This window comes from Podarcis melisellensis (genome assembly GCF_964234715.1).
Source record: "Podarcis melisellensis genome assembly, chromosome: 7".
Classification (NCBI taxonomy): domain Eukaryota; kingdom Metazoa; phylum Chordata; class Lepidosauria; order Squamata; family Lacertidae; genus Podarcis; species Podarcis melisellensis.
In genome coordinates, this window is record NC_138539.1 from 85,425,323 (window position 1) to 85,440,341 (window position 15,019).

The window sequence follows — 15,019 nt, forward strand, 5'->3', positions numbered from 1 at the left end:
TCTATTGACGTCACCGACACAGTCGCCACGGCAACCGCAGCCGCTCTTCACGCCGGCCCCGCCTTCCCGGCGGGCGCCTTCTGTTGACGTCATCGCCCCCACACGCGACTCCCCTGGTCTCGCTTTGCGACGGAGGCTTCCGCGATGGCGGAAGCGAAGGCCCCGGAGCCGCTGGAGATAGAGAGCAGGTAAAAGCCGAGCCCGAGTCAGAACCGACGCCTGCACCCAGGGGACCCGGGTGCCGCGGGGCTCTGTCCTCATCCGCGTCTTCGCAAGCGACGTGGAGGAGGGAATGGAGGGGAGGCTCATCCAGTCTTCTGGGTTGGAAGTGGGGCAGGGGTGCAAACAGCGCAGGGGACACGATTCCCTGAAAGGGATTAAGGCGCAAGCGGGGGGGAAGGATCTCAGGAGGGACGAAGGTTAAGCTCCTTCACTCAGATTTAGGTAGGATGGGGGACACCTGGTTTACGAGCACTAGTACAGTGGTACCTCGGGTTACATACGCTTCAGGTTACATGCGCTTCAAGTGACAGACTCCGCTAACCCAGAAATAGTACCTCAGGTTAAGAACTTTGCTTCAGGATGAGAACAGAAATCGTGCTCCGGCGGCGCGGCGGCAGCAGGAGGCCCCTTTAGCTAAAGTGGTGCTTCAGGTTAAGAACAGTTTCAGGTTAAGAACAGACCTCCAGAACAAATTAAGTACTTAACGCGAGGTACCACTGTACATGTGAAAGGGACCGAGGGGGTCTTGGTGGACCACAAATTGAGCAGGAGTCTGCAGGGTGATGCGGCAGCCAAAAGAAGAGCTGATGATATTCTAGGCTGCATCCACAGAAATATACAGTCATACCTCATGTTACGTTTGCTTCATGTTACGTTCTTTTAGGTTGTGTCCCGCGGCAACCCGGAAGTACCAGAAAGGGTTACTTCCAGGTTCCGACGCTCGCGCATGCACAGTAGCACTAAATCACCCTTCACACCTGCACACAAGTGCCAAATCGCACCGTGCACCTGCGCAGATATGGCGCTTCAGGTTGCGGGCTTTTCACGTTGCAAATGGGCCTCCAGAACGGATCCCATTCGCAACCAGAGGTACAACTGTAGTGCCCACATCAAGGGAAGTTATAGTGCCACTTTATCCTGCCTTGGTTAGACCACACTTGGGAGTCCAGTATCCAATTCTAGGCACCCCAGTTTAAGAAGTGTGTTGACAAGCTGGAACGTGGGCAGAGGAGGGCAACCAAGATGATCAAGGGTCTGGAGAGCAAGCCTTAGGAGGAAAGGTTGAAGGAGCAGGATATGTTTAGCCTGCAAAAGGGAGACTGAGAGGAGATATGATAGCCACCTTGTTGTTGTTGTTTAGTTGTGCCCGACTCTTCGTGACCCCATGGACTAGAGCACGCCAGGCACTTCTGTCTTCCACTGCCTCCCACAGTTTGGTCAAACTCATGCTGGTAGCTTCAAGAACACTGTCCAACCATCTTGTCCTCTGTCATCCCCTTCTCCTTGTGCCTTCCATCTTTCCCAACATCAGGGTCTTTTCCAGGGAGTCTTCTCTTCTCATGAGGTGGCCAGAGTATTGGAGCCTCAGCTTCATGATCTGTCCTTCCAGTGAGCACTCAGGGCTGATTTCATTAATAATGGAGAGGTTTGATCTTCTTGCAGTCCGTGGGACTCTCAAGAGTCTCCTCCAGCACCAGAATTCAAAAGTATCAATTCTTCAACGAGGGGGTCTTGGTGGACCACAAACTGAGCAGGAGTTCAGAGGGTGATGCGGCAGCAAAGAGAAGAGCTGACGCTGTTCTAGGCTGCATCCACAGAAATATAGTGTCCACATCAAGAGAAGTTACAGTGCCACTCTATCCTGCCTTGGTTAGACCACACTTGGGAGTCCAGTGTCCAATTCTAGGCACCCCAGTTTAAGAAGTGTGTTGACAAGCTGGAATGTGGGCAGAGGAGGGCAACCAAGATGATCAAGGGTCTGGAGAGCAAGCCTTAGGAGGAAAGGTTGAAGGAGCAGGGTATGTTTAGCCTGGAAAAGAGGAGATATGAGAGCCACCTACAAATATCTAAATGGCTGTCTCATGGAAGACAGAGCAAGCTTGTTTTCTCCTGCTCTGGAGGGTATGACTTGAACCAATGGCTCCAGGTTACAAGAAAGGAGATTCCAGTTAAACATCAGGAAGACTTTCTGACAGTAAGAGCTGTCTGAGAGTGGAATGGTCTCCCTCAGGAGGTGGTGGACTCTCCTTGCTTGTAGGTTTTTAAGCAGAGGTTGGATGATATATACCATATTTTTCGTCCCACAGGACGCTCCGTCCCATAGGAAAAATTTTTTCCCTTTATTTCCCCCCCAAAAGCAGGTCGGGGAAACCGAACCAGGTCGAGGAACAGCGGGATGGTGGCGCTGCGCCTCCCTGCTGTCCCCCGAGCTTGTGGGGCTGGCCGATGTCTGCCCGGCGCGAGGGGCGCTCTGCTTCAGGGTGCCCCGCCCGCTGGGTGGCAGGCTGCTATCCACAGCGTGGGGAGCCCTGCGGGGAACTCCTGCAGGGCTCCCCACGCTGCGGATGTGTTCCCGAAGCGCCGGGCGCTCTGCTTTCAGGGCGCCCGACGCTCCGGGAAGCAGGCTGCTATCCGCAGCCTAGACATCCCTGCGGGACCTCCCGCAGGGCTGCCTAGGCTGCGGATGTCTTCCTGAAGCCTGGAGAGCGAGAGGAGTTGGTGCGCACGACCCCTCTTGCTCTCCAAGCTTCAGCGAAAGCCTGCATTCGCCCCATAGGACGCACCCAGATTTCCCCTTCATTTCTGGAGGGGAAAAAGTGCGTCCTATAGGGCGAAAAATACAGTAGTTGAGATTCCTGCATTGCAGTGGGTTGGACTAGATGACTCCTAGGGTCCCTTCCAGCTCTCTGATTCTATGAGGAGTCTCTGGAGATACATCTCCCCAGGCACATTTTAGCACCATCCAGTATCAGCATGTATAACTGGGAGATTTAGGCCACAGATAATAAATTAAGGCACAGTAGTAGACAACGTCTCACATTGTCAGATGGCAGATGATGTCCTTTCCAATACCCCTCCTGTCTCTTCCTCAGGGGAAACCGAAACAAACCAGACTTTTCTACCATGGTCTCACACCAGGTGAGAGTCACTGTGCCTGACCTACAATGCCATATCCTGACAAACAGTGCAGGACTACCCTACCCCTGTAGCAACCCAAAACAGTCATCCCCACTGCCCACAACAGAGCTTGTTCTTATAGCAAGGCAAGCTCTGGACCACACTCCAGCAGCATTCAGTCGACCAGTAGTCAAATAGCATCCCACACTGCAGTCACCACTCTTACCTGCAGGCAGATATCTCACTGGACAAACAGAATAATGCAGGCAAAAACCATACAGTCTTTCTGGGTTGGAGAATATACCAGGCTGGTACCAAACCAGCCTCCTCTCTTAGTCTTTTGTCAGTCGGTCCTTAAGGGGCAGTGTGGCAGACACTCTTCTTGTAGCAAGGCAGGCTGTGGACCAGGCCATATTTGCTCAGCCAGCAATTTGACTTGGTTTGATTCTCCAGGGAGCTTTTAGCCTTTTACTCCCTGGTGTAGAGTACAGTGGTACCTCGCAAGACCAAATTAATTCGTTCTGCGAGTTTTTTCGTCTTGCGATTTTTTCGTCTTGCAAAGCACGGATTTTGGAAAAGCTTCAAAAATCACCAAAGTCTTCAAAAACCTCAAAAAAGGCTACCACACCGCGTGCTATGAGTTGCTCCTCGAAGTCAAGTCGCAACTGCACCCCCTGAATGCACGGTTTTAAGAAAAAGGAAACAAACTTGCAAGACAAAGGAAACAAACTTGCAAGACGTTTTCGTCTTGCGAAGCAACTCAAAAAACGAAAAACTCTTTCGTCTTGCGAGTTTTTCGTCTTACGAGGCATTCGTCTTGCGAGGTACCACTGTAAATGGCTTACGTGTTAGTTCTTGATTATTTTTCTTATTGTTATAGGTGTTTGTTTTTACATCTTTTTTCTGCTGCTGTTTTCTCAGTGATAGTTCTTTTTTTATTGCAATTTATATTTTTCTTATTAGTTATTTGGGACTTAAGAAAAGAGTAGATATAGAGGCTTTATGTTATGTTAGTTGTGGATTTTTTCCATAATTAGTGGTACTTTACTTGCTATTTCTACTTTTGCCAGGATCATTGAGCTGTGCCATCAGTTTCCCCAAGGTATCACAGACCAGGTGATTCAGAATGACATGCCTCACATGGAGGCTCAGCAACGGGCAGTGGCCATCAACAGGCTGCTCTCAATGGTAAGACCTTCCCTTGTTCTGTTGTTGCTTGTCTCAAAAGACAAGAGAGTGCACCTAGTTCTTTGACAGCATTTAAACTGGATTATATATTGGGATAATGCACGTTAAGCGGTTAACGTGCTTAACAACCAGCTATTGTGCATATTCATGAAAACTCATGGAGAATGTGCACATAATCTGCTCATCATGAAGAATTGCGTGTAAGGAGAGAAGCATGCTTCTGGGAGACTTTACATACCGATTAGAGAATGAGCATATTGCTTAGAGAATGTATAGAATGCAGCCAGGATATGGACCTTATTCAAAGCCTATTGGAGAATGTTTGTATCTTGGCTACATTCTCTGGGCAATATGTGTAACGTGCTGCTTTAATTTTTGCTACTGCTGGCAAAAACACCACCACATTCTGCCCACTGAGCCCTCTGCATGTGAAGCAGGGGCTTCTGGTGGCAAACAGGTCCTTGATCATATCCCAACCCTGTCTAGCAAGCAACATCACAGATTTAAGCCTTCTCTTGAAGGCTGCTAATCTAGCTCATCTCATAATCTTCATCCATTTGTCTAGCTTTGCTGCTTAGAACCATTTCACATATAGTGGTACCTCGGGTTACAGATGCTTCAGGTTACAGACGCTTCAGGTTACAGATGCTTCAGGTTACTGACTCCGCTAACCCAGAAATAGTACCTCAGGTTAAAAACTTTGCTTCTGGATGAGAACAGAAATTGTGCGGCGGCAGCAGCGGGAGGCCCCATTAGCTAAAGTGGTACCTCAGGTTAAGAACAGTTTCAGGTTAAGAACGGACCTCCAGAATGAATTAAGTTCTTAGCCCGAGGTACCACTGTATTGTACAACAGCAAATCAAGGTTTACTATAGAACTTATGCTCAACAGAGAACTGCAGCCAAATTTCCCTGACAATTATATCTGTGTCCATAAACTTGTGCCATGCATATCCATAAACATGTTCACACATTACAATTTGTAGAGTATGCTTAAAAATGTAGTCCATTTAGGTGTCTTTCAGAGTCACAAAAATGAAATGTATAACGTCTAAGGTGAAAATATTTTTTCCCTATCCATTAAGAAGGAATATTAATTATATAAGGGAATTTGTTGTTGTTGTTTAATTGTTTAGTCGTGTCTGACTCTTCGTGACCCCATGGACCAGAGCAGGCCAGGCACTTCTGTCTTCCACTGTATAAGGGAATATGCAGTATTAAATTAATACAGTCTAAGTTTAGTACTGGGTGTCTTTTATATTGCATCCTAATTTCAAATCATTATTTTAGAAATTTGTCAAAATATTACAATAATGTGTATTCTCTTAGGGACAGCTGGATCTGTTGAGGAGCAGCACTGGCCTCCTCTACAGGATCAAGGAATCTCAGAATGCTGGGTAAGCTGTGCTCTCAAAGCATCAACACTTTTTCTGCTTCTGTCACTGAGAAATTGATGGACATAATTGTAATTACCATGATACTGTAGCTTGGAAAATCACCTTAGGTGAAGGAACATTTCTAAATAACCAGTAGAAAACTCTCTCATCTGTGGTCAAATTCTACCTTTTTTTGACATCTCAAAATTTGTATAGTATTTATTTATTTCATAAAATGTATATGCCTCTTGATTGTTTGGGGGAGGGGAAACCTCAAAGTTGTTTAGTATTTAATTTGACATCGATCAAATCCCCGGAGATTTTCAAAAACCAAACACTATTCATTTCTTATGTTGGCTTTCTGCAGTAAAATGAAGGGATCTGACAATCAGGAGAAGCTGGTGTATCAGATTATAGAGGATGCAGGAAACAAAGGTAATGTGCTTGTCTGTCGCTTTGTGTTTTCCACTTAATGGTCTTCTTCACTGTAGCTTTTTAATTCCTGAATGCAGTGGAGTTAGAAAGGTTTTATTTTACTTGGAGAAATGGCATTCAATACAGGAAAAGGGTGTGGGGATGGTATTATGACAACCTGGATACATGTATGTCAGGGAACTGCCATTGGAGCTAGAGGCGGAGGCAAGGCTCCAAAGCGATGCTGGAGAAGGGCCCAGCACGGAGAGAGGCAACTCATCAGCTGGGGAAGGAAATCAGCGTAACACCAGGGATAAAGGGGGGCAGATGGAGGAATCGGCGAGGGGGCTCCAGGACTCCTCGCCGGAGACCAGCGGGGAGAGCACGGGTCCTCTGCTGCCCACACCCACCCTGCGCAGAAGACTTCCGCGCAGGGAGAGTAGGCGGAGACTTGGCGTCAAAGAACTTCTTTGCTGGAAGAGGTTCAAGAAACGCCCACTGACGGATTCTGCTAGCGACTGAAACAGCCACAAAGTGAAGGGCTGTCCAGACAGAAAAGGTTTAACCAGGCAACCTAGCCAGGAGTGGTGGCAACTTACGCACGAGCAACCCTTATAACCATTACAATGTAGTATGTAAAAATGTGATTCATGCTCAAGATGAATTAATTTACCTTTTTTTAAACAACCAAAACAGGTATTTGGAGCAGGGATATTAGATATAAAAGCAATCTTCCGTTAACTGAGATCAACAAGATCCTGAAAAACTTGGAAAGCAAGAAACTCATTAAAGCTGTGAAGTCTGTAGCGGTGAGTAGCTCATAATTTTGAACTAGCTAAACAGTCTGTACTGCCTGACCATTGTGTGGGAGTAAAGCATTTCTATCGTGTAACAGAAGAAATAGCTCTTAAGAGTCCTCGTCTAATTGTGGTTTCACCTGTTAAATCATGGGTAGGCAAACTAAGGTCCAGGGGCTGGATCTGGCCCAATCGCCTTCTCAATCCGGCCTGTGGCTGGTCCGGGAATCAGCATGTTTTTACATGAGCAGAATGTGTCCTTTTATTCAAAATGCATCTCTGGGTTATTTGTGGGGCATAGGAATTCGTTCATCCCCCCCCCCTTCAAAATATAGTCTGGCCCCCACAAGGTCTGAGGGACAGTGGACCGGCCCCCTGCTGAAAAAGTTTGCTGACCCCTGAGTTAGATGGTGGAAATAATGGGTTTGTCTCTAATGAGCGCCCTTGACTGGGAGCTGCAGCCATTCCTGGTTCCTGGAGGTGGTGGCCATGGTTGGGTGGCCATCTGTCCTGGATGTTTCAGTTGAGATTCCTGCATTGCAGGGGGTTGGACTAGATGACCCTAGGGGTCCCTTCCAAATCTAAAAGTTCTGTGATACTGTGCACACAGGTCCTGCTTGCTGGTTTCCCACAGGCCTCTGGTTGGCCCCTGTGAGAACAGGATGGTGGCCTAGATGGGCCACTGGTCTGATCCAGCAGGCTGTCCTTATGCTCTTAAAGAAATGAGCAGCGCTGCTGCTGCCCAAACCTCTGCCACGGACACTGCCGGAGCCACCCCTAGCCCCACACCATGGTCATGCCTGTGTCTCATGAGACTCAGGAGTCGAGAAGATACCGACTTTAAAAAAGAATGGGGAAAATTTATAATTTACTTAGGAGACCATTGTAAACAAATACAGTGGTGCCTCGCAAGACGAAATTAATTCGTTCCGCAAGTCTTTTCGTCTTGCGAGTTTTTCGTCTTGCAAAGCACGGTTTCCCATAGGAATGCATTAAAAATCAATTAATGCGTTCCTATGGAAACCGCCTTCAGACCAGGTCCAGGGACAGTCTGTCCCCCGACCTCTTCTGAAGGCCGACGGGGGGCAAAAGTCTTTGCTTCCCCCCCCCCCCGCCTACCTTCCCGGGAGAGCAGAGAAACGCAGCGCTGCTTTCTCCGCTCTCCCGGAAGGCAGGCAGGGGGGAGCAAAGACTTTTGCCCCCTGCCCGCCTTCGGAAGAGGTCCTGGACCTCTTCTGAATGCTGGCGGGGGGCAAATGTCTTTGCTCCCCCCCGCCTGCCTTCAAAAGCCATCCGGGATAGCGGGAAGCGCTTCCCTGCTATCCCGGACTGCTTTTAAAATGCTGGCGGTGGGGAGCAAAGCCTTTCGGCCCCCGCCGGCCTTCCTGGACCTCTTCTGAAGGCCGGAGGGGGGGGAAAGGCTTTGCTTCCCACCGCTAGCATTTAAAAGAGGTCCCTGGAGATTTCCCTATGGGCTTTCTTCTTGCAAAGCAAGCCCATAGGGAAATTCGTTTTGCGAAGCGCCTCCAAAACGGAAAACCCTTTCGTCTAGCGGGTTTTTCGTCTTGCGAGGCATTCGTCTTACAGGGCACCACTGTAAAAACGTTAGCTGGACTGTAAAAATAACTTGTAAAGAAACGACAAATATGGATAATTTAGAGAAATGGAAACTTTAGAAATGAAAATTTAGAAATGAAAATTTAGAGAAGAGGAATATAGGGAAACCCAGCCAAATGGGCGGGCTATAAATAATAAAATTGTTATTGTTATTGTTATTACTATTATTATTATTATGTCATACCTTGGGTTCCAGATGCTTCGGGTTGCGCACCGCAACCCAGAAGTACTGGAACGGGTTTCTTCTGGGTTTCGGCACATGCGCAGAAGTGCTAAATCGCGCTTTGTGCGTGTGCAGACGCGCCGAATCGCAACCTGCGCGTGTGCAGACGTGGCACTGCGGGTTGCGAACGTGCTTTAGTAGTTTTAGAAAAAATATTTTAAGGACCCATGCAGGGGATGGGGGGAGGTTGCGAAATTCAGAGAATCTCATATATGTACCGGTATATGGTAAAAGTTTTTTTTTCTTCATTATTTTGAATTTGTTTTTGTAAAAGCCAATGAAAAATATTTAGAAAAACAAAAACAAAACGAGCACACACAACGTAGGGCAGGTGGAAGTGAATAATAATAATAATAATAATAATAATAATAATAATTTATTTGTACCCCGCCCATCTGGCTGGGTCTCCCCAGCCACTCTGGGCAGCTTCCAACAAAGATGAAAGATACACTAAAATGTCACATATTAAAAACTTCCCTGAACAGGACTGCCTTCAGATGTCTTCTGAATGTCAGGTAGATGTTTATTGCTTTGACATCTGATGGGAGGGCGTTCCACAGGGCGGGCGCCACTACCGAGAAGGCCCTCTGTCTGGTTCCCTGTAACTTGGCTTCTCCCAGTGAGGGAACCGCCAGAAGGCCCTCGGAGCTGGACCTCAGTGTCCGGGCTGAACGATGGGGGTGGAGATGCTCCTTCAGATATACTGGACCGAGGCCGTTTAGGGCTTTAAAGGTCAGCACCAACACTTTGAAATGTGCTCGGAAACGTACTGGGAGCCAATGTAGGTCTTTCAAGACCGGTGTTATGTGGTCTCGGCGGCCGCTCCCAGTCACCAGTCTAGCTGCCGCATTCTGGATTAGTTATATACAATTGTGCTTAAGCAATTCACTTTGGCAGAGTCAGAGAGATGCATGCACAAAACTGCTTGTGGCATTTTCCAGAATACACAAGTTTTAATAGAATTGTAGAGTTGGAAAGGACCCTAGGTCCAACCCCTGAACCCCCTGCAATGGAGGAACATGCAGCTGTCCCGGACAGGGATTGAACTTTCAACACTGGCATTCTCAGTAACCAACTCAGCAATCCAGGCTTAATTTTTCTCTCTTAATGAAAGAGAACGTGTGAACAAAACCTGTACCATTAATTCCCTAGGCTTCCAAGAAGAAAGTGTATATGTTATACAACCTTCAACCAGATCGCTCTGTGACAGGAGGAGCTTGGTATAGCGACCAAGACTTTGAGTCTGAATTTGTAGAGGTGCTTAACCAACAGTGTTTTAAGTTCTTACAGACCAAGGTGAGTGAACTATCCGTGTTCTTTGTGCCATGTCAGACTGCAATCCCAATAATGTGCCAAAGAGATCTTTGCTTTGCAGTTTTCACTGATAGCATATCTCGGCTGGCCAGCTGTGAAGCAGGAAGGAGCAGCTACTAAGGAACAGTCTGCAGGAATAAACTCATAAAGTCCTTTAACTGTCTCCAGTTTTCCTTATTCCTAAAATACTGTAGAAGAAATATATTGTTATATTACTTGTCACCAATGCTGGTCGCATTTTTGGGAGTGCTGTTGGTGATGAGCCCTGATATTGTTAGTTTGAAGGGTTCCATCACACTCCAGTGTTACCCAGAATATAGGATGGGGCTCTGCAAATATCTCAGACACTAAATGCCTTGCATATGGTTGCAAGGAACAAAGTAAACTCAGTGATTTTTTTAAAAAAACCTGGCGGCTTAAGGGTGGCTCATGTTGGTTCAAGCACCACAAAGCTGGCTGGTTTTAGTTAATTAATTTAGTTACATTTGTTTTGAATTTTACTTATTTTTATTATATGTGTATAATTATTTTATGTATATTTGTTTTTTAAATATTTTTGTGGTTTGTGTGTGTGTTTTTCTACATTTTTGTTATGTACAGTGGTACCTTGGGTTAAGAACTTAATTCGTTCCAGAGGTCCGTTCTTAACCTGAAACGGTTCTTAACCTGAAGCGTGCTTTTGCTAATGGGGCCTCCTGCTGCCGCTGCGCTGCTGGCGCCCAATTTCCATTCTTATCCTGGGGCAAAGTTCTTAACCTGGAGCAACCACTTCCTGGTTAGTGGAGTTTGTAACCCGAAGCGTCTGTAACCCGAGGTACCACTGTACAGTGCTTAGAGACCTCTTTGATTAAACTGCATATAAATCTTCCTAAACATACATGCACCATAATTGGCAGTGATGCACAATTGTGATACAAGTTGTGCTTCCTAACACTTTCCAACCACCCGCAGGTTCCCTTGGCCTTTCAGGCCCAGATGCAGTGGTGAGGGTGGCTACTGCCCTCCAGATTGCCTGCTCGCTTTCTCTCCTTCTGAAGGGAATGCAGCTAGCTCCGTAGTCAAACCACTACGCTACACTTCCCCTCCACTGGGGACAGGAGCACTGTGATGCTAACAGTGCAGTGTTGGCAGGCAGTGTTGCCTAGTGGTTTGACTGTTGGACTGGCTAAAGACATGCCATATCGTTCACAGGGATGCATTGCTATATTTCCCACATAATTAACCTCACTGCGTCCCAGAATGTGAGATTAAATACTGGAAGAGAACCACCCCTATGCGAGTGAGCCGTTTGGGGAAGGGGGTCCGGAACCTGATGCATGTGCTTTACCGCATGTGCCTTGCCACTGAGCCCCACGTCCAATAATCTCTCTAAAATTACAGTGGTGCCCCGCAAGACGAACGCCTCGCAAGACGGAAAACCCAGTAGACGAAAGGGTTTTCCGTTTTGGAGGTGCTTCGCTAAACGAATTTCCCTATGGGGTTGCTTCGCAAGACGAAAAAATCTTGCGAGTCCCCGCGGGTTTTTTTCGCTCCCCCCCCTTTTCCTAAGCCGCTAAGCTGCTTAACAGCTGATCCACTGATAAGCCGCTTAACAGCTGATCGCTAGAAGCCGCTTAACAGCTGATCGCTAGAAGCCGCTAGACCACTGTAGCGCTAATCTGCTAAACTGTCAATGGGCTTGCTTCGCAAGACGAAAAAACCGCTAGATGAAGAGAATCGCGGAACGGATTCTTTTCGTCTTGTGAGGCACCACTGTATGTTAAACTAGGAATGTATCCTCCTTTACCGATGCAGACTGGCTCTGCCACACCGTGCTTCTCTCTGTATTTTGTAGGCCGAAGCAGCTCGAGAAAGCAAGCAGAACCCCATGATCCAGAGAAACAGCTCGTTTGCATCCTCACACGAGGTGTGGAAATACATCAGCGAGTTAGGTGTCAGTAAGGTGAAGCAGTCGTTCTATTTCTTTCCTTGCATTTTCTGCACAATGATCAATACTGCATTGTTGTTGTTGTTTAGTCGTTTAGTCGTGTCCAACTCTTCGTGACCCCATGGACCAGAGAACACCAGGCACTCCTGTCTTCCACTGCCTCCCGCAGTTTGGTCAGATTGCATTGTAGCTATGGATAATTGGATATTTTTTTTTAGCTTCAACTCAACTTCAGCTACATATTTCTCTGATGATCCTGTATTTTAGAAATATCCTCCCCAGGGAAATACTTACTTCTTTGTTGGTGTATAGGAGAGCATTAAAAGCTTTTAATCATTATTACAGTCTGCATTTGCGTAATCTTACTTTATCGGGTTTTCATCCCCCCCCCCTAAAGATTTCATCTCCTATGGTTATTTACTAAAGTTTTTAAAAACAATGCTCAATTAAAAAAAAAGAACAAATATTCGGGCATGGGCTTGGAAAGTGATAAAATAAACCTTATGGCTTCACAGTGGGGGGAAATATGGGAGCAGTCAGTAAAACTTTCTTTTTACTGCTTGTTTTTCTTTGTCTGTGAAATCAGAGTGCTGCAGGTAAAGGCATTCAGCTGATTTTTGGCGCTGGCCTTGCATGATCCCTGTGTCTCCACTCCCAGTGGGTTGATCAGTGAGCCCCACTTTTGAAAGGAATAATCAGGAGCTTTCATTGCTCCTGTGGAACTGCATCCTTACCTGCTCCACACCTGATGTCACATATAATGTCAGGTTTAGGGCAGGTGGCCGTGGCTTGGTAAAAAGGGCCTTGCAGGTCAAATGGAGACCCGTGCTGGTCCTAATTAGGCCTGTGGGTGGTTTAGGTCCAGCAGAAGATGCTGTTGTTGCACTGCCAGCTCCTCATTCCCTCTTCGGCTCCCAAGAAGATGTAGTTAAGCACTATATACCGTATTTTTCGCTCTATAAGACGCACCAGACCATAAGACGCACCTAGTTTTTGGAAGAGGAAAACAAGAAAAAAAATATTCTGAATCTCAGAAGCCAGAACAACAAGAGGGATCGCTGCGCAGCAAAAGCAGCGATCCCTCTTGCTGTTCTGGCTTCTGGGATAGCTGTGCAGCCTGCATTCGCTCCATAAGACGCACACACATTTCCCCTTACTTTTTAGGAGGGAAAAAGTGAGTCTTATAGAGCAAAAAATACGGTAAATTGTTTTTAACAATAATAGATGAGGTTTTTTCCTTAAGTTCCTGCTTGAGAAACCTTTGATTTTCTTACTGTTATTTCCTAGCACCTCTAATTTCTGCGGCATTAATTTCAATTTTTGTGCAGTGTTAGTCGCAGTCTAGAAGTGATAATAATAATAATAATAATAATAATAATAATAATAATAATAATAATAATAATAATTTAATTATACCCCGCCTCCCCCGGCCAGGGCGGCTAACACCAAATATAAATTACAATAAAACGTAATAGAAAGAAAAGTTAATTAATTAAAATATGGCTTGAAATAAAGCTTAAAATATCGATAATTAAGATATCGATACATATCTTCTTTGTTTGAAAAAGCTTCTTCTGTTGTTTCATTTTTACAAATCCCCTTTTTAGGTGGAATTGTCAATGGAAGATATTGAAACCATTCTCAACACATTAATCTATGATGGAAAGGTAGAAATGACCATTGTTGCTGCAAAAGAGGCAGCTGCCGGCAGCGTGGACGGGCACATGAAACTGTACAGAGCCGTCAACCCCATCATCCAGCCTACAGGCTTAGTTCGGACGCCTTGTGGACTCTGTCCGGTGAGTTACTTCTCAGGAATAACATAAAGATATTTAGCTAATCTGACATATTTAAGCTTATTTCTCATTTAGACAGCCATTCAGGCAGGACAGCAGAGAACATACATAACAAATCCTACAAGCTGTAAAATGTTTAAGCAGGAATAGAACAGGCCAGTCACCCATGTAGTCCAGCATTCGGTTCTCACAGTGGCCAACCAGAGGCCTGTGGGGAAATCGCAAGCAGGGTGTGAGCGCAAACACAACACTCTCATCTTGTGACTTCCAGCATTTGCTCTTCTGTTATTAGCTTCTATTTTGATATAACTATTTGGGGGTGGGGGGAAACCAACAACAGCTGTGTTTACAAAAAAAATCAGAAGCGTAGTAAGGGTAAAAGGGTAAAGGACCCCTGGATGGTTAAGTCCAGTCATAGGCGACTATGGGGTTGTGGCGCTCATCTCGCTTTCTGGGTCATGTGACCAACAGGACTAAACCGCTTCTGGCGCAACGGGACGCTGTGACGAGCGCCAGAGCGCACAGAAACGGCGTTTACCTTCCCGCCACAGTGGTACCTTATTAAATCCATATGATCCCCCCCCCCATGCCCCAAGGATATGATTGAGAAACTAACATGCAGTCCTTGGGGCTGAATGGGGGTGTACTGTATGCACATATAACTGAATTGATCTAGCAAATGGCATAAACTATGTATGTTTAATTCTCTTCCTAGGTTTTTGATGACTGCCATGAAGGTGGTGAGATATCTCCGTCAAATTGTATTTATATGGTAGAGTGGTTAGAATTTTAGCAGTAAGTGGAGAGAGCTTATTGCAACCTAGGTTGATCAACCTTCTAATTATGGACGCTGCTTTTCTTGAAGAAGAATGCAAAAAATCCTCGACGGTGTCTTTGCTGTGGCAAAGACTCTGATCTCACTTCGGGCACTGACTGGACACATGGAAAGAAAGGGGCCAAGACTCCGCAATTGCTTCCTGTATAAACTGTATGCAGGCACAGAGTTCTGCATATTTTTTAGAGACGCAAGTTATATTTTGACCTTTTGGGAGATTTGTTGATACCTGTGCTAAATAAAATAAATAATTTAAATTGCCACTGAGTCCCCCAGTGTGCCTTTTGGATCATAATGTGGTAGAGAGCAGCTGAACAAGAAGCAGCCCTGTTTTGTGGTCCTGGGTGGGCACAACCCACCCAAATGTTCTCTTGTTGAAGACTTATCCATGTAACTGGGAGGTGCATAGGAAC

The 15,019-nt window shown here is 46.2% G+C and overlaps 1 protein-coding gene across 2 annotated transcripts; it reads left to right on the forward strand.

Moving 5' to 3' along the window:
- The first annotated feature begins 59 nt into the window (after nt 1–59).
- On the forward strand, nt 60–14,869 carry POLR3F (RNA polymerase III subunit F). 2 transcript variants are annotated; one of them, XM_081917903.1, is made up of 9 exons: nt 60–188; nt 4,191–4,308; nt 5,637–5,704; nt 6,051–6,118; nt 6,794–6,906; nt 9,887–10,030; nt 11,883–11,990; nt 13,583–13,774; nt 14,487–14,869. In XM_081917903.1, exons 1-9 carry the CDS (start codon nt 145–147, stop codon nt 14,562–14,564), a joined length of 933 nt encoding a protein of 310 aa, XP_081774029.1. In that variant the 5' UTR covers nt 60–144; the 3' UTR covers nt 14,565–14,869. The 2 variants fall into 2 exon arrangements, with proteins under 2 accessions (XP_081774029.1, XP_081774028.1); XM_081917902.1 differs by lacking the exon at nt 60–188 and having other exon boundaries at nt 11,883–11,954.
- Nucleotides 14,870–15,019: the final 150 nt, after the last annotated feature.